Source organism: Rhinoderma darwinii, chromosome 13, assembly GCF_050947455.1.
Source record: "Rhinoderma darwinii isolate aRhiDar2 chromosome 13, aRhiDar2.hap1, whole genome shotgun sequence".
Lineage (NCBI taxonomy): Eukaryota > Metazoa > Chordata > Amphibia > Anura > Rhinodermatidae > Rhinoderma > Rhinoderma darwinii.
This window is the reverse complement of record NC_134699.1, coordinates 27,397,806-27,420,077: the sequence shown is the minus strand read 5'-3', so window position 1 is coordinate 27,420,077 and position 22,272 is coordinate 27,397,806. Positions and strand designations below refer to the sequence as shown.

Sequence of the window (22,272 nt, the reverse complement as noted above, 5' to 3'; positions counted from 1 at the left end):
GTTACTTTGTGGCTGGCATTATGTTCTACCTTTGTTACTTAAAGGGGTTTGCCCATCAGGGACATTTATGGCATATCCACATACATGTAATCAGGAAGTGGCCGGGAGGCAGCAGGAACTGAGAAAGGTAGAACAGGGTTTAGGGGGCCCCGTTCTAGTGATAGATGTGGGTCCCAGAGGTGGGACCCGCATCTATCTGACATTTATGGCATAATGTCCCTGATGGGAAAACCCCTTTAAAAATGCTCATAGTAATAATAGAACCTTATTATGGCCAGTACCATTGTTTCTATTATAAAAGACTCTTATACACCAGCTGTGTCATCAAGATGTCCTTGCAATGAGTCTTACCTTAAATGTCCACAAGAAAGAGCTCCTACTCTGTTTTGTCCATTATTAGCATATTCTTCTATGTAGTTTAACTATGAACGTTCTGGTTATATATTCCAAATATACATGATTATAATAAATATGTTATTTTTATTTTAAAAAAATCATGCCTTTATCTGTTTTTTTTTCTAGGATGAGGTGAAGTTGCCATCCAAACTTAGCATCAGCAAGACTCTAAAGGACAGTGAAAAGCAGGAGGTTGAAGAGGAAGGTCAGGAGAAGGATAACAAAGATGATGAGACAGAAGAAATCCAACTGTCTTCTGATGAGGAGGTAGAAGTAGAGGAAACAATTGAAGAGTCCAGAGCTGAGCGAATCAAGAGAAGTGGAATGAGAAGAGTTGATGACATAAAGAAAGCTTTCTCAAAGGATAAGATGGAAAAGACCAAGGTCAGAACCAAAGAGAATTTGGAAAAGACCAAGCAAAACTTGGAGAAGACCAGACACAACATTGAGAAGAAGATGACCAAGCTTGGAACCAAGATAGTGACAAATGAAAGGCGAGAGAAGATGAAGACCTCCAAAGACAAGTTCAAAAAGTCCTTCACTCCTGACCACCCAGTCTATGCCCGCTCCAAAACAGCTGTCTACAAGGTTCCCCCATTCACTTTCTATGTCAAGAAGATCAGAGAGGGAGAGGTTGAAGTGCAGGCCACAGAAATGGTGGAAGTTGGAGGGGAGGGTGAAGAGGAAGAAGAGGGAACCGAGTTGCTGAGAGGAGAGAGCCCTGACCCCAACGCACTTCTACAGATTACAGAGGACAGTGATGCTGTCGTGGCTGAGAGAAGTGACAGCGATTAGGAAGGGTACAGAAATTTGTGCCCCTTCCATTTGGACAGATCAGTTTATAACCTTCTTCACATTTCAGATCCATTTTATTTCTTTTCTTTTTTTTTTCATATTCACGCATATCTTTGTTTAACTTTTTGCAGCTCTTTACACAAATACATGTAACCACCTTTATATTAGGCAGGCCACACTTTCAGTAAAGGGTTAATGGAACTGATTGTGTCGTTGCTATACAAATATATATATATGTATAAACGCAGCACAGCCGTCTCCCCTAATAACTCATTCTACTAGCACACTCGTCTACTTTACTTCAAGAAGATGACATGACCTTCATTGTCAATTCAATGTTTATTAAAATAATGCAATAATGCAGCAGTGTCTGGAAGCATCTCTTTCTGTCTTAAAGGGGCACTAAACCTTTGTCAGGTTCTGAATTTAAGTCTTGTACACATTTTGCAGAGAAACCGACAAGGGAATGTTTTGGCTAGAAGGGTGGCCCTTAGCTTTCCCGATCTCCATTGCACATAGAGTACTGGAGGATAGTTTCTCTTTTAGCAAGGTGCCCAAAGACACAAAGCACCCTAGAGCACAAACTTATTGTTTCACATGAACTAGCACTGCAAGGCAATGAAGTAGGGAGAGGAGACAGTATGAATGACTGCTGGGACACATTTTTTATATGTACGGGCTAGGATCAATGAAGAGGTTAAGTGTTGCTAGTGTTAAGCTTTCTGTTTATTTTTTAGTGTCCCTTTAAGAATATATAAAAGGGGTTGTCCAAGATGAGAAAAGCATGACTGCTTTCTTCCAAAAACAGCACCACACTTGTCTACAGGTTGTATTTGGTTTTACAGGTCATTCCCATTCACTTCAATGGAACAAAGCTTCAATGCCAGATACAATCCAGTGATGTTTCTAGAAGAAAGCGGTTATATTTTTCTAATTTTGGGCAACGCCTTTAAAGAGAACTTGTCACCAAAAAACTGCAGTTGACATCTCAGTTAGATTGCAGGTGCCTCACAGATTCTGATGCTTTTTATTTTTTTCTTCTAGCCCCCACCAATCCTGAGATATTGGGGCTGTTAGCTCTGGTGCCCGATATGCAAATAGGGCCTTTGACTGTCAAGTGGGCGGGTAACACCTGTCACTAGATAAGGGGTAACCGCCCACTTGACAGTCAAAGGCCTAATTTGCATATCGGACACCATAACTAATGGCCCCTTCTTGATATCTCAGGAACAGTGGGGGCTAGGAGAAAAAAATAAAAAGCATCCGAATCTGTGAGGCTCGTGCAATCTAACTGAGATGTCAACTGCAGTTTTTTGGGCAGGTGACAGATCCTCTTTAAGACAGAGTAACAATAACATTGAGGTATAACTTCTGTGGGCCAACTGGTTCATAAATGACCAAGTCTGTGTTAGTAGTTATCACTAGATGAACGACTTTTGGTGGTAAAAACTAAATGAGCTTTCCTCTTCCTATAATTGGTATGGGCTTCAGAAACAGACCGTACATATAAAGACATGATAAATTGTTAAATAGGTGATGTCTGATATTGGAGGTCAGGTATGTTGTTACAGTTGGGGAAAGGCAAGTCTCTGAGCCAATGTATGAAAGTTAAATAAATGTTACTATAATACAACATGTGGATATGCTCATCCAGCATAGTGAAATGAGAAGGCTCAAAAGGAGAGCAGGGTTGTATTTATGCTATGGAGATAACGGGTACCAAGATATGGTTGTTTTATCCTGGGACTAGCACCAGATGTATAAGGTTATCCAGAATATATATATGATGACGCCAGTGTGCCCAGATAAATCATGAGTCAGGGCTTGTCAAAATAATTTAACTTGTTCCTTCTATAGGTAATGTTTATATATAATATGGAACAGTAATGGCAGATAGGGGAGGCTCGCTCATTACAGGTATGTGAAATACAGTGGAGGAAGTCAGGGTAGATAATACCTCTGCAAATTGCCTTCCATCTTGTTCATAATAATTAATCATTTATAATTAATCATTTATAATCTAGATTATACATGTAGATTGTTCCCATCAATTATTCTAGAGAATACAATTATCCGGCTCCCAGTCCATTCTCAATGAGTCAATGAAATATAAGAAAACAGAATGGTTTAAATGTCCTTAAGATCATACTACACTTCTCTCCTATAAGGCATGGTAAAGTTGAGGGGCAAACTACTTTGGATGAAGGGCTTGGTGGTGTGAATTATTAGGAAGAGAGGGTATATAAGGCTCCTTCGGTAACAGGCTCACAGTGCACCCATATGTTTACTGAGATGGCCTTGGGCCCTCCCTCCAAGCTCAGTGGGCCCTAGCATCTGCCCTGGTTTGCCTTATGCTGGCACCGAACCTGACTCAGATCTGTCTAGTCATGTGAGTACTTCTGACTAGATCAATGGGAAAATTCTTTGACTATAGTCACATAGACCAAGTAGTTGTAGTGGCATCATATGACGGAGTCACAGTCGGGCAGATATCACAGTATGGGAATACTCTGTTGGCTTTCCAACTGTTTCAAATGGCAATTCCAAGCATGCCATGACAGCTTGTGACTTTCGGAGCATACAGGGAGTTGTAGTTTTGCAACAGCAGGAGAGCCACAGATTTGATATTGAACCACATAGATGGGACTTAAAGTTTAATACTATTTAGGCTTTACGTGATCATATGTGAAAAAAGTTGCTTTATGACTTGTGTAAATAGATCACCCCTTTTACATCACGGGGTTCAGACTGGCACTGTGCATTTCACTGCCTTTGATGTATACTCGTCTTAATATGGGCTGCACTTGATAGATTGCCTGGTGCTTTCAAAATATTACAGGTAAGTTCACACGTGGCGGAAATGCCGCAGTTTTGAACTTGAATGAAATCCACAAGCAATTGAGTGTTGCAGATTTTGCGGCAGATTAACAGGGGTTCGGCAGCAAGACCCGAAGTTGTGGATTTTTAATGACTGTAAATTACTTTTTTTTAGCTTCTAAGTGAAATCTGCAGTGGCAAATCCACACTGTTTTCAGCTGCGGAAAGCAAATCTGCAACAAAATCTGCAAGCTTCTTTGCGGATTTGTCATGTGGATTATCATGGGGGTTCCTGCGAATTTGATGTTGAAATAACCAGAAGCAAATCCAACGTGTGTGGACTTAGCCCAAGGAGTAAAGTTACATAAGGAGGGATGCAGAATTTATCAAACATGGATGGACAAGAAAGAGAGTGCGTTTTTTCATCTTGTTAAGAATATAATGCAGTTCATCCAATAAAACCTCTTTTATCATAATTGTGCGTGGATTTAGCTTTTTTTAAATACCATGTTAACTGGTATAAATTGATTTGATAAAGACTGAATGCGGACTACAAGACAAAAGACTACAGACAAGGTGTGGAAAATTTCCACTGAATATTTTTCTTGTATGGTCGTTGTTGAATTCACTTAGGGGCGCACAATTGGAGGGGTGTTTCCTTGTGCCCAAAAACGCTCTTCAATAAAATTCTGCCACCTCAAGGGGGAGTTCACTATATACTGATTTATTATCAAGTTCAATAGGAGCTCTTAATCCTATAAAGACGTCTGGCCCTTTTTAGATTAGATAAAATGAAACTATAGGTACACTTTCCTGTATATGACTACCACCATTTACCCCATTCACTATCCTTAAACACCAGGTGAATTAAATGTTAACCCCTAAACCACCCTAGATCTCTAGGAATATTAGATATTGACCCATAACCAGCCTGGATAATGGATATCAATATTGAACCCTTCATTACCTTAGACCACCAGAGATACTTTGTGTTTTAGCTATGACCTGTCGGGGCATGGACTCCACAAGACCTCTGAATGTGTCCTGCAGTATATATATATATTGCAGAATATATAATATATATATTGCAGAATAATAGGCTGAATTGGATGTATACACCAAAGTATTTGGACACACCTCTTAATCATTGCATTCAGGTGTTTCATTCAGTCCCATTGCCACAGGTGTATAAAATCCAGCACCTCGCCATGCAGTCGCCTTTACAAAGATTTGGGAAAGAGCTCCCTGAATTCCAGTGTTGTAACAAGTCAGTTTGTAAAATATCTTCCCTCCTAGATATTCCACGATCAACTGTGAGTCGTATTATGGCAAAGTGGAAGCATTTAGAAACCACAGCAACGCAGCCGCAAATTCGAGACCACATAGAGTTACAGAACAGGGTCGCTGAGTGCTGAGGCGCATAGTGCATAAGAGTCGCCAATTCTCTGCTGACTCAATAACTGCAGAGTTCAAACCTTTTTCTGGCATTAACATCCACCAAAAAACTGTGCGCCTGGAGCTTCGTGGCATGGTTTTCCATGGCCAAACAGCTGCATGCAAGTCTTACATCACCAAGCAAGTGCCAAGCATCGGATGGAGTGGTGTAAAGCACATCACCATTGGCCTCTGGAGCAGTGTTCTCTGGAGTGATGTATCACGCTTCTCTATCTGGTAGCCTAATGGACGATTCTGGGTTTGGCGAATGCCAGGAGAACGTTACATGCCTGGCTGCATTGTGCCAACTGTAAAGTTTGATGGAGGATCGATAATGCTATGGGGTTGTTTTTCAGGGGTGGGTCTAGGTCCCTTAGTTCCAGTGAAGGGAAATCTTAATGCTTCAGCCTAACCAAGACATTTTGGATAAATGTATGCTTCCAACTTTGTGAACAGTTTGGGATTCTGCCCTTTTCTGTTCCAGCATGACTGTGCCCCAGAGCACAAAGCTAGGTCCATAAAGGCATGGTTGGGGGAGTTTGGTGTGGAAGAACTTGATTGGCCCACACAGAGCTCTGACCACAACCCCATCAAACACCTTTGGGATGAACTAGAATGGAAATTGCGAGCCAAACCCTCTCGTACAACATCAATGTCCCAATGCTTTTTTCCATATAGTGTATGTATTTTTTCAGCCTTACAAATTATGATACTGTGATATATTAGATAGATAGATAGATAGATAGATAGATAGATAGATAGATAGATAGATAGATAGATAGATAGATAGATAGATAGATAGATGATAGATAATAGGTAGATAGATAGATAGATAGATAGATAGATAGATAGATAGATAGATAGATAGATAGATAGATAGATAGATAGATAGATAGATAGATAGATAGATAGATACCGTGTTTCCCCGAAAGTAAGACAGTGTCTTACTTTCTTTTTATCCCCAAAAGCCCCACTATGTCTTACTTTCGGGGTATGTCTTATATTGGGAAAAAAAGAAAAGACGTTCATACTTACCAAGAACTTCCTGCTTCCTCCAGTCCGGTCTCCCGGCCGTTACCTTGGTGACGCGTCCCTCTCGACATCCGGCCTGACATCCCTGGATGACGTTTCAGGCCATGTGACCGCTGCAGCCAATCACAGGTCAATCACAGGCTGCAGCGGTCACATGGACTGCCGCGTCATCCAGGGATGTCGGGCTGGATGTGAAGAGAGGGACGCGTCACCAAGACAACGGCCGGGTAAGTATGAATTTCTTTAACTTTTATCCTGCATTACCGTATTTCGGCGCGGTGACGTATGGAGAGGGGGGCGGCGCGGAAGTGGGCAGGAGGCGACAATACCCCCGTGTTTCCCCGAAAGTAAGACATATGTCTTACTTTCGGGGTACGGCTTATATTAGCCGACCCCCCTGAAACCCCCGATACGTCTTACAATCGGGGGTGTCTTACTATCGGGGAAACACGATAGATAGATAGATAGATAGATAGATAGATAGATAGATAGATAGATAGATAGATAGATAGATAGATAGATAGATAGATAGATAGATAGATAGATAGATAGATAGATAGATATGAGATAGATAGATATGAGATAGATAGATAGATAGATAGATAGATAGATAGATAGATAGATAGATAGATAGATAGATAGATAGATAGATAGATAGGAGCTGCAGCAGCCCACGGACCCTCCTACAGATACGTGGTAGTGTGGTGAGATAAATCTGTATTGAGAACTACATTGGTGATTTAATTTATTATGTCCATTCATTATCTTTAATGCTGAAGTTCAGAGACCAAGGCTCATTCTAAAACCCCTGCTTAGGGCACCAAGAGAGCTAGTCCCTTCCGTGTTTCCACCAGCCAATATGCGCTGTGTTACAATTCAGTCTCAGAGATCAGCTGCTTTATGCCTTTCTTCTGTACAGAACACTTTATGGATAAGATACGTTTTTAGATCCCCATAACCTTCTACAGATGTAGCCCATAAAGACCAACTATATGGATGATCGACAGGTAAAAAGAAACCTCCCTCCCCTACAGCCTTGGTCTCCAAGATCAGCTTTCTGGGACCAAATAAGATGGTGCATGCTATGCTAGAAAGTTAGCGTACTACAAGTCCTATTCATGAAAGAAAGAAGGTTTTAGCAGCAGCTGTACTACTTTCTTACGTCCGAGAGATGGAACTGTTGTAAAGGCAATTTGACAAGCTTCTCTCAACAGACTGCAGTGGATCTAGGGTAAGAATATCTAGGAGCTGCCAGCTGTTTTACATATTTTTCTTCTTGCTCATATACTGTTGACTAAACAAAAACTGTGTTTAGACTGTGCAGACAAAGGAAATTTCCCTTAAGGAATAAATTGAGCACAATGGGATTAAGGGTTTGTTTACACATATAGATAATTGTCTCGATGCGAATGCAACCAAGCTACTATGGACGATAATTGGTGAATGTGAACATTGTGAACGACCAAACGACCCGCAAGAAAACACTACCAAACAAGCATTGAGACCCCCATCGATCACTAAAACGAAAAGTTTAGTTACCCTTTAAGAATTATCGCTTGTTGCCCAAAAATGTATGTATGTAAACAGCAATCATCCGGTCTGCATTTTTAGAAGTGTGTTTATGTAAAGAAACTGTGTATAATGTGACCTATTTCCATTGGTTGTTGAGAATAGATTCCACCGTGCGGACTAAATAATGATATATGGTAATAGTTCAGACTTTTACGGACGCGTCGATACCAGTTGTTAATTTTTTTATTTTTTTTACTTTGTGCTTGAGGGAAAATGTTTTTTTTTTTAACTTTTAATTCCTTTTAACAAAAATGATTTTAAAAAACTTTATTTTACTGTTTTTCACTTGTTCCTCTAGGGGACTTGAACCAGCGATCGTTGGATCGCTTGCACGATATACTGCAATACTAATGTATTGCAGTAGATCGTGATACTGACAGTCTCCTTTAGACACGTTAATGGGAACACTCTCCCTTTTCTTCTCTATCCAGTCCAGACCACCATGAAGAATTCTTCCAGCTAAGACTCGTTTCCGCAAAGTATGCAGCCTAGACATCTTTGGCTCCTTGGTTTTCCAGCACCCTCCCTACCTATTCCTCACCCTTTATATAAACTTCCTATCCTGCTGCTACCACCAATGCTGTACCTATTGCTGCCCAATTACTGCAACTGCTATATTGAACAGTGCCCCCAAATACTGTAATTCAGAAATATGCTGTACCTGTTGCGGCCCCATTTTCCCCAATTACTGCATCTGCTGTCTTGCACAGTGCCCCAAATATTGTACTTCAGAAATATCGTAAACAAATTAAATAATCTTGCAACAGAAATATTGGTGTCAACTATAATTGCCCCAAAAATAATAGTGTCAGACAGATTGTGCCCCTGAAAACAATAGTGCCAGATAGACAGTGACCCAATTAGTAATAGTGCCCCAGATGGTATAAGTGCCTCCACACAGTAATTGTGCTCCCTTTTGTGCCCCACACAATAAAAGTGCCCCCTTTTAGGCCCCACACAGTAATAGTGCCCCCAACACAGTAATAATGCTCACTTTGTACCCACACAGTTATTGCCCCCTAAATAACTCTTACAGAGCAATTTTGCTCACTTTTTTGCCCCCACACATAGCAATAAAGCCCCCTTTTTTTTCTCCTTACAGTACTAGCTGTAGCCCTGGAAAAAAATTGGATCATAATATACTCACCTAACCACGTTCTTATGATGAGTAGAGCAGCAGGTTCCTCCTCTAGCCTACGCCAGGCCGCTGGGAGCACAGTTAGAGTGGGCCACATGCGTCTAGCAACAGGGTAGACAGTGCAATGATGTGACATCACTACCCTGCCGTGCCACTGATATCATTGCTCCCAGCGGCCCGACACAGTTGCAGCTTGGCGTTCCTGGTGTGAGCTGGTGAAATAATATGCCAAAAGACTACCAGTCAGCAGCTGCAGGTACACAAATGTTTAATTGCATCGAAATTAGACCCACATCCATCTCAAATCTGTACCTCAAACCCTAAACATATACTGATATACTTGGATGAATTTTTATTCCTTTAGTAACTTTTTATTTGAATTATTACAACAACTAATCAGAGCTCACATTTTACCAATCCAAATATAGTTTATTATTCTTTTATCCATACACTGACCTCTAGGACAATGTAACCTGGTGTTCTTTTACTCCATCAATCTTATTGTGGGCCAGCCAAAAATCAGCTGTTTTAAGATGACCAGAGGCGTCAATCAGAATGTTTGCTGGATTTAGGTCTCTGTAAAACCAGAAATTGTTCAGTTTGCAGCTTTTCTTAAAGAACGTGTATGAGTATACAGATTATATGCTATATACTCACTTGTAACTAACTGAATTTACAAAGACTTGATCATCCTCTGTTCTTCTCCACCCAATGTTCTGCTGAGGCAGAAGAAGTACAGTAATAGGATTATATTAAAAACCAAGAGATTTCAGGGGCAAGAATATAGGCATTAAAGTGAAGCTCCACCTTGGTGCCATCATTATATGTCATTATTATATGTGTTGAGTGAATCTGATTATAGAACATGCAATGACTGGGTAAAAATCAGATTCCGCACCACTTTCGGCTCCGCCATGAAAATAGAGGATCCATGTAAAGAAATCTGTATTCTACTGTTGCCTACATGGTACTGGCATGAAGTGTGATTTCCCCGCCGCTACCTCGCTTTATCACACTCATCTCTATTACTGCAATAAAAGCCTTCTCCATTAAGGAAGCATGACTATTAGGAAGGTCACATACACGATCATCCCAGTAGTGGCTTCCTTGGTAAAATCAATGGTTTTATACATACTACTGAAAGAATAGTCAAAATCTTCACAGATGGATGAAGCACTTTATGTGCAAGGACTATGGGCCTGACTTTTTATCTGTTGCATAGAATCTGTTGAAGAAATAAAAAAATATTTATGTTGTAGATCGAGTGGTTTATGAGTTATTTCTGTGTTTTCTGCTTCATTGTTTATAAGCGAAGCATGCTCTATGGATCGTGTAGTCACATACAATGTATGTATTTGAATGATGGGGTCCAGTGTTGGTGGCATTGATGTAGATTATCTATATATAATTGGACGGATTATAAGGATGTTATTGGGAGCAGTGTCAGTAAAATCGATTTAATAAAATATCCATAAATCCATTTGGCTTACTTTGCACTGGTGATTGGGAGACAGTCTTGTCTTCTAAGGTAGCTCCTCAGGTCTCCTCCAGAGGCAGACTCCATGGCAAAACACCAGTGATTCTATAACAAGATGGAGACAGAAGAGACATATTCACATGCTGTCACACAACAATTGTCTTAGTTCTGAAATCTATAAGATGTAACGTCCGTGGTCGCTGACCACAATCTCCTTCCATCCAGTTGACACCCTTCCCTCCAGAGATGTCTGCACATACGGCCATCCTGTTCCACAGTGACCACCAGGGTGCGCTCGCGAGCTCAGTCCAGACTAAAGAAGCCAAAGCGCACGCAGGTGGGAGATGGAGCTGATTGCTCCCAGAGCACCCTGGGCTATAAGAAGGTCCCAGCCCCATCTTCCCATGCCTGAGAGTTGTTTGTCGTATCCTAGTTTGTCTATGCAAATGGTCTCCTAGTGTCTTCTAGTTCCCAGTGTTTCCCGTACCTGTATCCTGTATCCCGTGCTATCCTGGTCAAGTGCCGTGCTGAGCTGTAGTCGTGCTGTGCTGCGGGTAGGTGGGTCCACGAACCCAACGTGACAATAATCCAGTGTTTGATTGGACTTATGGAGATTTAGTGCAGTGGGGATAGTTTTGTTCGGGGAGATCTTTTAGTTCCCCAAGTCTAGTCGTAGTCACAAGCCTCCAGGGTCTGCCTGTTGAGTATCAAGAATTTGTAGAGACCACTGTACCTTCTTTCATCATTCCTCCTGATAAAATTGTGACAGGGCTAACACAGAATATTTCTGATTTACTTTTGCAGGCTTAATCTCAGGCACCTCCAAAGAAACCCGCCCACAGTTGTTTGTTCCTAGTAACCTTAGACCTGCTGTTCTTTTAGAGTGTCATGGTAGTAAGTTGGCGGCTCATCCAGGTATCACTAAGATGTGTAAGACCTTGTCTCGATCTGTTTGGTGGCCAGATATAAGGAGAAATGTGGAAAGGTTTGTTGGGGTATGTGACATCTGTGCTCGCAAGAAGACACCTTTTGGTCAGTTGGAATCTTTGCCCGCTCCCAGGAAGCCATGGACACACATATCCATGGACTTTATTGTTGAGTTGCCCAGATCTGGGGGGAGAGATACCATTTGGGCTGTAGACAGGTTCAGTAAAATGGCCCATTTTATTCCCTTGTCTGGCTCGCCCTCTGCTGATAAACTAGCTACTCACTTTGTTCAACAAATGGTGAGACTTCATGGTATATTTGCCTTTCCTGTGCATTTGGTCTGCTGCCAAGCAATTGTCTTTCCCTGCTGTTGTATAGTATTCAGATGGGGTCAGTGAGTGCTTTAAACTCTTGTCCACTGTCTATTCGTCTGCCAATCACTCCATTTGTTCATCGTCTCCATCTTCTACTGCATTTCGGTGTTCGGTTCCGCTCATCCACTGGTGAGTTACTTGTGCCTTTAGTTTTCTGTCAGTGTTGATGTGTGCTTCATCCATGTGATAATTCTTTCTGGTGTTGCGGTCTTGAGCACCACCAGCGGCATAACACCAACTTGGTGCTCTGTGGGGGTGTCAGTATTGTCGGTCACAATTGATGGACTCACTGCAGAGTTGCAGCAACACAAGCATGCTGATAGGACATTCACCTTCTTATGCTTTGGATTTTATGACAATGATCCTATCAATAGGCAAGGCTTGCTTTCTTGCCTTTATGGCTATGATTAAGGTGCCTGTAGATGACAGAAAACCAAATATATACTTTTTTTTATTCCAATCCAATGATATCACTAGTATATTACTTAAAGGTGTATTACCATCTTCTAATGTTTAGTATATAACTAGAATATGCCCTAACACTATGATGGTTGGGGTCTGAACACTGGGACCCCTGCCAATCCTAAGAAAAAAAGAGGTCCTTTCGACATTTGTCCTGCACAGCGATGGTCCTAGCCACCCGCGTACTAGGAACTGCAACACAGGTCCATTCAAGTAAATGTGTACCAGTTCACTGCACAGTGGCTTGCCAAGAGCGTTGCTATGCAGGGAAAATCTGTGAAGATTGGAGGGGGTAACTCTCTATGGTTGTCTGAGATTAGAACTTTTTTTTTAAAAACACAGCGCCCACGCACAACCCATGGACAAAAGTGGTGCTGTTTCTCTAATCCAGAGAAACATTTGAAAAAAAACAATTTAATGTTTTATTACTACAACTTTACAGTGCATATAAATAGGCTAATATACATGTCAGCACATTTTTTTTATACAGATACCTCAATAAGGCAATTGCTGACGCTACTAGAGTCATGTGATCTTCTCTTCAAATCCTGTTTATCAGCAGACAGCAATGTAGTCGATGGGTCCTCTAAACAACCGTTTAGACAATTTCAGAAATTCACATTTAGTAAAAGTGGGGTAACCACGAGAAAGGTACAATCAAAAGTGTGAGGTGTGAAGTTCCGACCGCTGAGAATTACTAACATTCTAGCTGTCCGGGTTCTAGGACACTTATAAAACAATACCGTCTGGTGGTTATGACAACATCACCTTAATTGCATCAGTACCTGTCATTATTTTCCCACTTGAATGAGTTTTCCAGGATTAAAATTTATGGCATATCAATTTGATATGCTATAAATGTTTGATTGTTGATGGTCTCCCACTAAACCTGAGACCCCATTCCCCAAAGAAGTGCACCCTCTTTGCTTTCTCTGTATTTCCCATAGACTTCACTGAAAACTAAGTGCTCACATATTGCCCGCTCATTGGCATAAATGGGGGACCAGACATCGATCAAACATTTATGGCCTATAAATTTGAAATTCCATAAGTGGTTATTGGGGGAAAACCCATTAAAATGCGTTGTACAGTGAGGTTGCTTCTGGCTTGATGCTATCAGGAAGTTATATGAAAGTTTTGTTTAATAGATTTAACAATTATTTTTTTTAACCCTTTAAGGACCCATCCTATTTTGGCCCTTCAGGTCGCAGCATTTTCTTTTGTTTTTGCATAATCACATTCCGATGGCTATCATTTTTTTTTTTTCTGTCAACACGGCTCTATTAGAGCTTGTTTATGTAGGACAAATTGTCGTTTTCAATGGCATTATTTTGGGGTGAGACAAAAAGGATGTCTGCAACATCGGCAGGCGCAGTGGGTAGCATGCCGTTATATTAGCCTTGTTATATTCATTAATAAAGGGGTGAGTAATGAATCATGTTCCTGGGCAGATTTACCATTTGTAGGGTGAAGAACAACTCGTAGGGAAGCTGTAAATGTGGCCATACTTGCTTTCCAGAAAAAAAGCTCTAAGAAGCAGATAAATATAATTGTGTACTTATAACTTTCCAAATTTGTCGGGTGATGAGAAAAGTTGCAAATTTTATAGCAAATGTGTTGCATGTCAAGTGGATGTAAACTGCTTTGTAAATGTGGGCCGATATGTCCACCCCTTTGTTTTACAACTGGAAGCAGTTTAATAATAGCAGGCAGATACTGTCCCCATGGAGAAAAACTGATGGGTTTTTGGGATATGGATAAGTAAAAAAGTCTAGAGATGAAATCAATAACTATGTACCAAAATCTGGACAAGTACACTTTTTTAATGAAACCCGGTCACTTGGCTTTCAAGGAAAAAAAAGATTGTTGGCCCTATAAATAACTGCACATTTTAAAGGAATATTCCCATCTCATACATTTATGGCATATCCACAGGATTTGCCATAAATGTCTGATAAGTAAGGGGTCCCATCTTGGTCCCTACGATTGTTAACGTATCTCCTATGCTTGGCCACTCCTCCATTGATTTGCCAGCCTGGATACGGTGGTCGGCTGACACCTCAACGGGGGTGGTCTTCGGGGAACCCTCAGTAGGTATCGGAGATTGGTGTAGGTCCCACGGAATAACCCTTTAAGGTATAGTAATAGTACACAACAAAGTGAACTACAATACTGAACAAAATATTTATTTATAGTCATTTATTGTTTAATTTGAAGGTTACACTCGTTGTTAGTTTTAATTACTCATTCTGATTTAACAATAGTCACTTCTGAGAAATAGCCATTTTTTTCCAACAATTGCCGTAAGCCAAATATTGGCAGACATAGAGAGCTTGTTGCCCAGATACAAGGCACTGAAATGAACAAAGCGCCTCACCATTGTGAAGATGTAAGCCTATTTTCAGAGAAGAGTCTTGTCTAACACTGCTCCAGTCACATTGGAAAATTACCTTACCCATTTAGGTCTATATTCTTTGACTTATAGAATAGCTGTATTTCATAGAGGTACCCTTGAGATATTGAATCCCACCTTCCAAATTATATTTATGTGGGTGCTTCCATTTCAGTGCTGGCTTCACTTATTGCAGAGCGAATGTCCATTATTTAACACTGTCATTCTTAGGTCCAATATTCTGTGCCGATTCATTTCTTAATATATCTTTACGACAGTTGATGTTTGGTAGATGCAATCAGAATCGTTGATTTCGCCCAACAATTTTCTTATGTTTATGGCCAAATTATGACTACTTTCCTTTTCCTCATATACTAATTTTGAGGAAACAAAGCTTATAGAGAATCATGGATCTTATGTAATGTAGGGTTTTCATCTGATGATCATGACAGTGATGATGACTTGCTCACAATATTACAATATTCTGTATTTGGTAATGAATTTTCCCCCAACTACCCATATTACAAAACACAACGATGCACAGACTCTTGGGGCAAAAGGGCATAAATTACATTTCTGGTTGAATCCTATTTTGGCTACTTCTTCTTCTCCACTTACATGACCTTCATAAAAGGCATGGTCACAGTTCTTCCCTAGTATGCCTGAGTGTGAGAAATTCAATAAAAGAGTAGGGTAGCATTAGATCCAAGATAGTGGATCGCAGTCTTTAATGCAGACCCCAGTGACTAGAGGGCCACTTACCGACAATGCCGCTTGGCTCCTTTCCTCTTAATGACTACACTTGGCAAGGAGGAGTCTATAGCGCGGAAAATCTGCAGGAGAAATGCCTACACTCCCTGTTTTCCAGAAGTTCTGGAAGAGTAGGCCAGCATAATTTAATACCTTATTATAAGCGTTTAAGTGAAGATGTAGTTTAGCGGGAGTTTTTGTTGTTGTAGAGAGAGATTTAGGTTTTCTCACCCCTAGAACCAGATGTTGGACTGCATGGTCATAACATACAGTTAGCCCATGAGGTCTTCTAAACTGCACTAGTAATCAGAGGTTGACTAACCATTTGGTCAATAAGGCATTAGTGGCCCACAGTCTCTGAGGCAGGTGCAAGTGCAGAGTCTGAAAAAACCCTGAAAAACAGGAGATAATTTAGATAAATGTTACTCAAAGGCATCAAGTGTGTTATAACTGGTGGTTGGTAAGGGGCTCAGACATTCATTCAGAGAATATAATATGTAGGTCTTCAAGATTTGGCCAAATTTGTCAGTGTTGCATCGATTATATTTTGTATCTCTTGAAAAATTATTGTTTTAATGAATGTGCAAGAAATAATTAATATTAGTAGTCATATATTTGGCGGGATGTTCAGTCTTCCTGTATTCACAGGAACATTTGCAGTGCACAGATTCAATGCAGGTTAAATTTTGGATTTACTTAAGTAGAAATACATTTTTGGGTTTTTAATCTGTTTTTCCGCATACCAGAGCACAAATCTTTCCAACCAACCTGGGCAGCAGCTGCTAAGAGCTGTAAACTGAATACTGAGCAGAGACATAACACTATTTATGGGCTTGTAAAGCACCAGGAATGTGTAGAGCAGTGAATACCGCTATTTATTAGGGAGTACAGATATGATGCCTGAAAAGTTGTACTGGGAATCAATAAAGTTATGCAGATTCCAGAGTAACAAAAATACATGTACAGTATGAATGGTCAGTGACATGATCTAATAGTAGCAATGTTGGGCATTTCTAGTCATAATGTCTAAATAATAGCAACCAAAGAACCAATTAGATTCCCATATAATGAATACCATAGTATCAAATAAAACCAGATGTGCTTCTTAAATAATGCCTCCTGAGATGTGTCATTCCCGAGTGTCTTCTAGTTCTCCTGCCATTGGGCAAGAGCGGCCAGAATGCCAGAGTAATCAGTCCATCCTTGAGTGGGTCCCTCAGACAATGCCCAGCTGCTAGTTGCTTTTAAGAAAATTGCTTGTATCATTATAGATTAATTGCAGGTACTGTGGTTAGAAGATGACTTCATACACAATTTGATAGCTATCATTTATTTTAATTAATCTTACTTCAGCAGTGACTTTTTGTCTTTTTACAAAACTTAAGACATGTCATACTCACTTGTCAGAAGTTTTCATTGGTGGGTGACTTGGTGCTGACCAATTGGTGACCCCCACCAATCTCTAAAATGAGGGAGAAGAAGGACTTGGCTGTTGTTGGTATTTGTTAGCCCTCCTCAGAAAGCCGACATGAGTGGTCAACAGGGTCTGACCTCTGGCACCCCCACCAATCTCGAGATTGAAGAGAGGAATTTTGCCTGCATTATGGCGATTCTGGACAACCACTGTGCAGGGATCAGCAACATGTTTCCATTCATGAGAATGGTGCTATGCTGTGGTCCCCAGTGTTGCGGTAATTTATTGCGAGGATCGTGAGGGTTAGTTGATCAGGAGGTGACGGAATATCCTAGTGATACAACGACAGAAAACAAAGAGTCATTGTAAATGGTACATACTCAAAGTGGGCTAAAGTCATGAGTGGGGAACCACAAGGATCTGTGTTGGACCCATTTTAATCTCGTTAGTAATGACCTTATGCATGGAATTAAAAGTAAAGTGTAGTTTTGCTGATGTACAAAACTTTGTAGGATACTTAAAATTTTGCTTGATTGTGAAATAATGTTGGCAGCATAAATGTAAAGTAATGCAACTAGGCTGAGGTAATAGTATTAATGAATATACATTAAATGGAATAAAACTAGGGATAATGGAACAAGAGAAGGAGCTTTGAATTCTGGTTACGAATAAGCTAAGTAGCACTCAATGTCAAGCCGCAGCTACAAAAGCAAATAGGATTTTAGGGTGTATGAAAAGAGATTTAAAAAAAACTGTGATTCCAATGTAATATTACCCCTCTGTAAATCCCTTGTAAGATCACATCTCAAATATGGGATTCAGTTTTGTACTCCACATTGTAAAAAGGATATAGGAGAACTGGAGAGGGTTTTAAGACTGGCAACTAGATTATTAAATGAGATGGATAATGAAAGGATGGAAAAAAATCAGGCTTGTTCGGGGTCCCTGTTCTAGAGATCAATGAGGGCCCCCACTAATCATACATTTATAATGTGCTTAGTGGGAAAACCCTGTTTAACCCAGAGATAGCAGTTTTTAACAACATTTCAGAAGAGGAGAATCCATGGATTTATTATAGTCACTTGTGATTATTTTTTTTTCTATTTTATCAGCTTCCTTAGAAAATATATGTATATCCTTGGCAGAAGGTATTTCCTGCTACTGGACGTAGAATTGCAGTGCCCAAGTGATCACCAGCAAAGGAGCCTGGGATTGCTAGTTGTAATTCTGCTTTATTTATTTTTTTCTGATTTGCCACGTAGAGATTTTATAACATAATTTCATTGAGGTGCGTAACCTTACAAAGTAGCGCTTTGACATTGGTTAGAGTGTCTTGTCGATGAAAGCTTGTACGAGTTGACTAGAATTGATGCTCTAGAAGACCAAAGTGATGTCATCTTATGGTATTTCTATATGACACAACAGAAAATGTATTTGGGTGGATTATGTATGAAACCTGTGATCAATGGAGAAAATCCCTTATGGGATTAAATAAAATAAAGTAAAAAAAATAATGGTTAAAAAAATAAAAAAAGCATATATTTTTTAGACAATAAATACATTTATTAGAAATAAATTGGAAGACACCAAATAGGGTTTGGCATGGTGCACATGGTGATCTTAGGCTTGTGTGCAGCGACCACGGAAACCCATTCATAAAGCTCCTGATGGACAGTTCTTGTGCTGACGTCACTTCCAGAGACAGTTTTGAAATCTGTAGTGAAGATAGGCGATTTTTACATGCCACTCGTGGTCTACTGCTTTGTGGCTGAGATGTTGTTACTCCTAGATGCTGCCACTTTACAACAATTCAACTAAGAGTTAAACGGGCAGATCAGAAAATGTCAGAAACTGCAGCAAAAGTAGCATCCTATGACAGTGCCACGATCTTGCAGCATTTTATAGCTACACGTAAGTCCGTACTCCTAGTAGTCAAAACGGCCCAAAGGTGATATATACACAGCAATCTGTCACAGCAGTCACTGGAGAGAGGGTCATGGAGAGGTGGAGAAAGCGCTGCCCTCATGAATACAGCAGACTCAGAACTATAAGCAATGTTGAACTGGAGTACCTTGGGCTTACCAGAGGAAATAATTTTTGGGGCCCACCCATCAGCTATATAGAAATAATGCGACCACTCTTAATTGTGTAGTAAAACGTGTGCAGTAAACCAAAGACCAATATTACCACCGTATAGTGGTAAACACTTGAGAGTTACGGAAACAGCCGAGCAAGAGTTACCACCATACAACAGAATAGAGAGAGCTGCGTGCACGCGCGACCCTCTCTCCACTGGTCTCCGTCTGGATTCTGCGGTCAGTTCTAGATATAGCTGCGGGCACCAGAGCTGGGACCCGCATCTATCAGACATTTTTGCCATTTCCTGTGAATATGCCATAAATGTCTAAGATGGGAAAACTCCTGAAATACAATCCAGTGAAATCCAGTGATGTCTTTTCAGATTGGAGTCGCTCACTTTGCTTTTCTTCATCATCCGGCCCAGATGCCTTTTCCCAACTACAAATCACCTCTGCAGAATTTGAAACACAAACATCTTTGGCTTCCAGCTTTTGTAGCACCTCCCCATGCTCTACAAAACTCTCACCATCTATAGTGCCCCTGATGGCAAAAATTACATCTCGTTGCCACACACTATAATAGTACCCCCTTTAGGCCCCACAATAATAATAGTGCCACACACAGCCCCTTGTAAATATTGCCACACACAGCCCCCTCTTGTAGATAGTGCCACACACAGCCCCTCCTCTTGTAGATAGTGCCACACACAGCCCCATATAGATCGTGCCACACACAGACCTGTAGATAGTGCCACACAGGCCCCTCGTATTGTGCCACACAGCCCCCCTAGTAGAACGTGCCACACAGCTCCCACTAGTAGATAGTACCAGACACCCCCCCCCCCCCGAGTAGATAGCGCCACACAGCCCCCCTAGTAGATAGTGCCCCACACAGCCCCCTCAGTAGATAACGTCACCCCCCCCAAAAAAAAATTGTACTTACCTAGCCCCGTTCCCACGACGGACGGAGCGCTCCACTGCCTCAGATATCGTATGCCAGCGTGATGCAATGACGTTATCACACCAGCTTGCGCAGGCACTCTGTTCCAGGAGCTTATAGGCTGCAGGCCTAACATGGCAGTTGCTAGCACCAGGTCCTCCGGTGGGCCAGTCCGACGCTGACTATAAGTACACCGTATTCTTGTAGTTATCCTGTTAGCCAAACAGCACAAAATAGTTTTGTACAGTTTTGGCTACTAGGAGTATAGACTTGTAGCTGTAATATGAGGCCTTTACACAGGGCAGTGTGATTGTGCAGTGAAAGAAGCTGGGCTGGAACAATGAGGTGTATGACACTGATTGGTCGCTGATTGGTCGCTGATTGGTCAGCGTCATACACTCCTCTGTACAACACCCAGTTGGTAAAAAGTAAAAACACGCCCAGTTGTCTATTAAGAAACCAATTAGCATAAATCTAAAATTGCTCTAAACTTGCTCAAAAATGATTATTTTTCAAAATAAAAACCACTGTTGTTATCTACATTACAGCGCCGATCAGATTATGTAGGAGATACGGCACTTCTAATCTGATGACAGAGCCACATACACATTAACGTTACTCAAGTGTCCTGACAATGAATAGACATCACTACCAGCCAGGACGTGATGTCTATTCAGAATCCTGACACTTCGGTAACGTTTGTGCGAAATTTACAGCGAGGCAAGCGTAATCTCGCGAGATTACGCTGTGAACTCATTTAAAACGAGATTACGCTTGCCTTGCTGTAAATCTCACACAAACGTTACCGAAGTACCAGGATTCTGAATAGACATCACGTTCTGGCTGGAGGTAATGTATATTCACTGTCAGGACACTTGAGTAACGTTAATGTGTGTGTATGTGGCTACACATAGTGATCTAGTAAGATTACTATGTGCTGTGTAAATGAATGGAGAGAAGTGTATGACGCGGATTGGTCACTGATTGGTCGGCGTCATACACTTCTCTCCACAACGCTCACTTGGTCAAAAAGTAAAACACGCCCAGTTGTCCATTAAGAAACTCATTAGCATAAATCTAATATAGGGTATAACTCCGTCAAAAATTATCGTTTTTCTAAATAAAAAAACTGATGTAATCTACATTACAGCGCCGATCACATCATGTACAATATAGGCCACTTATATTGTGGTGACAGAGCCTCTTTAAGGTTAGGCCACAAGGAGCAGTTAATGGCTATGCGTTTTTGTGGACAGAACAGCCCTTCATCTGCAAAATGGTGCGGCCGTTAATGAATACACCATTTATGGCAGCACTATTTTGCAGATAAAGGGCCATTTTATTCGCAACAATGCGCGACTAGTAACAGGCTTTTCGACAGCCACGCCGAACATAGTGCCAATGTGATTGTTGGCCACATCACGCCTGGGTCAGTGCCGCTCCTTGTGGCCTTAACCTAAGCCGGCAAATCCACTTTAGATCCGATTTTCAGTATGATCTATACTACTAGCAATGTTTGTCTATGGAGATCAAATGGCTCTGTGCTTGATTTTATGCACCTGTTTGCGATGGGTGGGGCTAAAACGCCTGAACTCATTAATTAATTAGTAGGGCAGTCCACATACTTTTGGCTATATAGTGTCTATAAGACTTTTTGCTAATCATTCCCGTGTTCTTCAACCAAATGACTTGTAACACTTTTCTTGGGATGCTATTCATTTGTTGTCATTCTGTACAAGCAGCTTATAGATTGGAATCAACCGCTTAGCATTTAGCCGACGTCATCCTCGTTTACATACATGACGTGAGCTAACTCTTACGTCACGCTGCCAGGAATCCTTCTGATTTCCAGCAGGCTGTTTCGTTCTTTAGCTCTCCGCCCTGGGTGGCTCATGTGCTTCTTCATTCTGCGCTGCATAGAATGAGGGAGGGTGACGAAGTGTCTGTAACAGCCAAACCACAAGGAACGTCCCAGAGACCAACAAGTGGGCGTTCACTGTCACTGGCTTATGAATAATGAATAAAGGAAGGCGAAGTTTCATAGTCTCGTTGGTTTCTTGAGGCCCTGAGGGTGGTATTTGGAGGATAATTATGCATTATTAATAATGGAGGCGGCTGGTCAGAGGAGTGATATGATTGGTGGAAAGGTGAAGAGTAATCTCCGCTTACAGAGCGACCCCGGATGATTGCTGGATGCTGATTGGCGGAAGGGTGACAGAGACTGAATGTTGGGCGGGAAAGATTGAAGCCCAGGCAGTGATTGGCATGTGGGGG

At 41.1% G+C, this 22,272-nt stretch overlaps 1 protein-coding gene and 1 long non-coding RNA gene across 2 annotated transcripts in view; one reads left to right on the top strand and one right to left on the bottom strand.

Moving 5' to 3' along the window:
- CAVIN1 (caveolae associated protein 1) overlaps positions 1–1,552 on the top strand; it is a 30,877-nt gene extending 29,325 nt beyond the window's left edge. The window contains exon 2 of the mRNA XM_075846510.1: positions 523–1,552. Coding sequence (XP_075702625.1) covers positions 523–1,191 — 669 coding nt within the window. The 3' untranslated portion in view covers positions 1,192–1,552. The remainder of the gene's footprint in view (positions 1–522) is intronic.
- An 8,041-nt stretch (positions 1,553–9,593) lies between these two features.
- On the bottom strand, positions 9,594–10,760 carry LOC142665809 (uncharacterized). Its single transcript, XR_012851576.1, has 3 exons — positions 10,675–10,760; positions 9,842–9,903; positions 9,594–9,760 (listed from the first exon to the last, which is right to left on the bottom strand). It is a non-coding gene; the product is annotated as an uncharacterized LOC142665809 (long non-coding RNA).
- Positions 10,761–22,272: the final 11,512 nt, after the last annotated feature.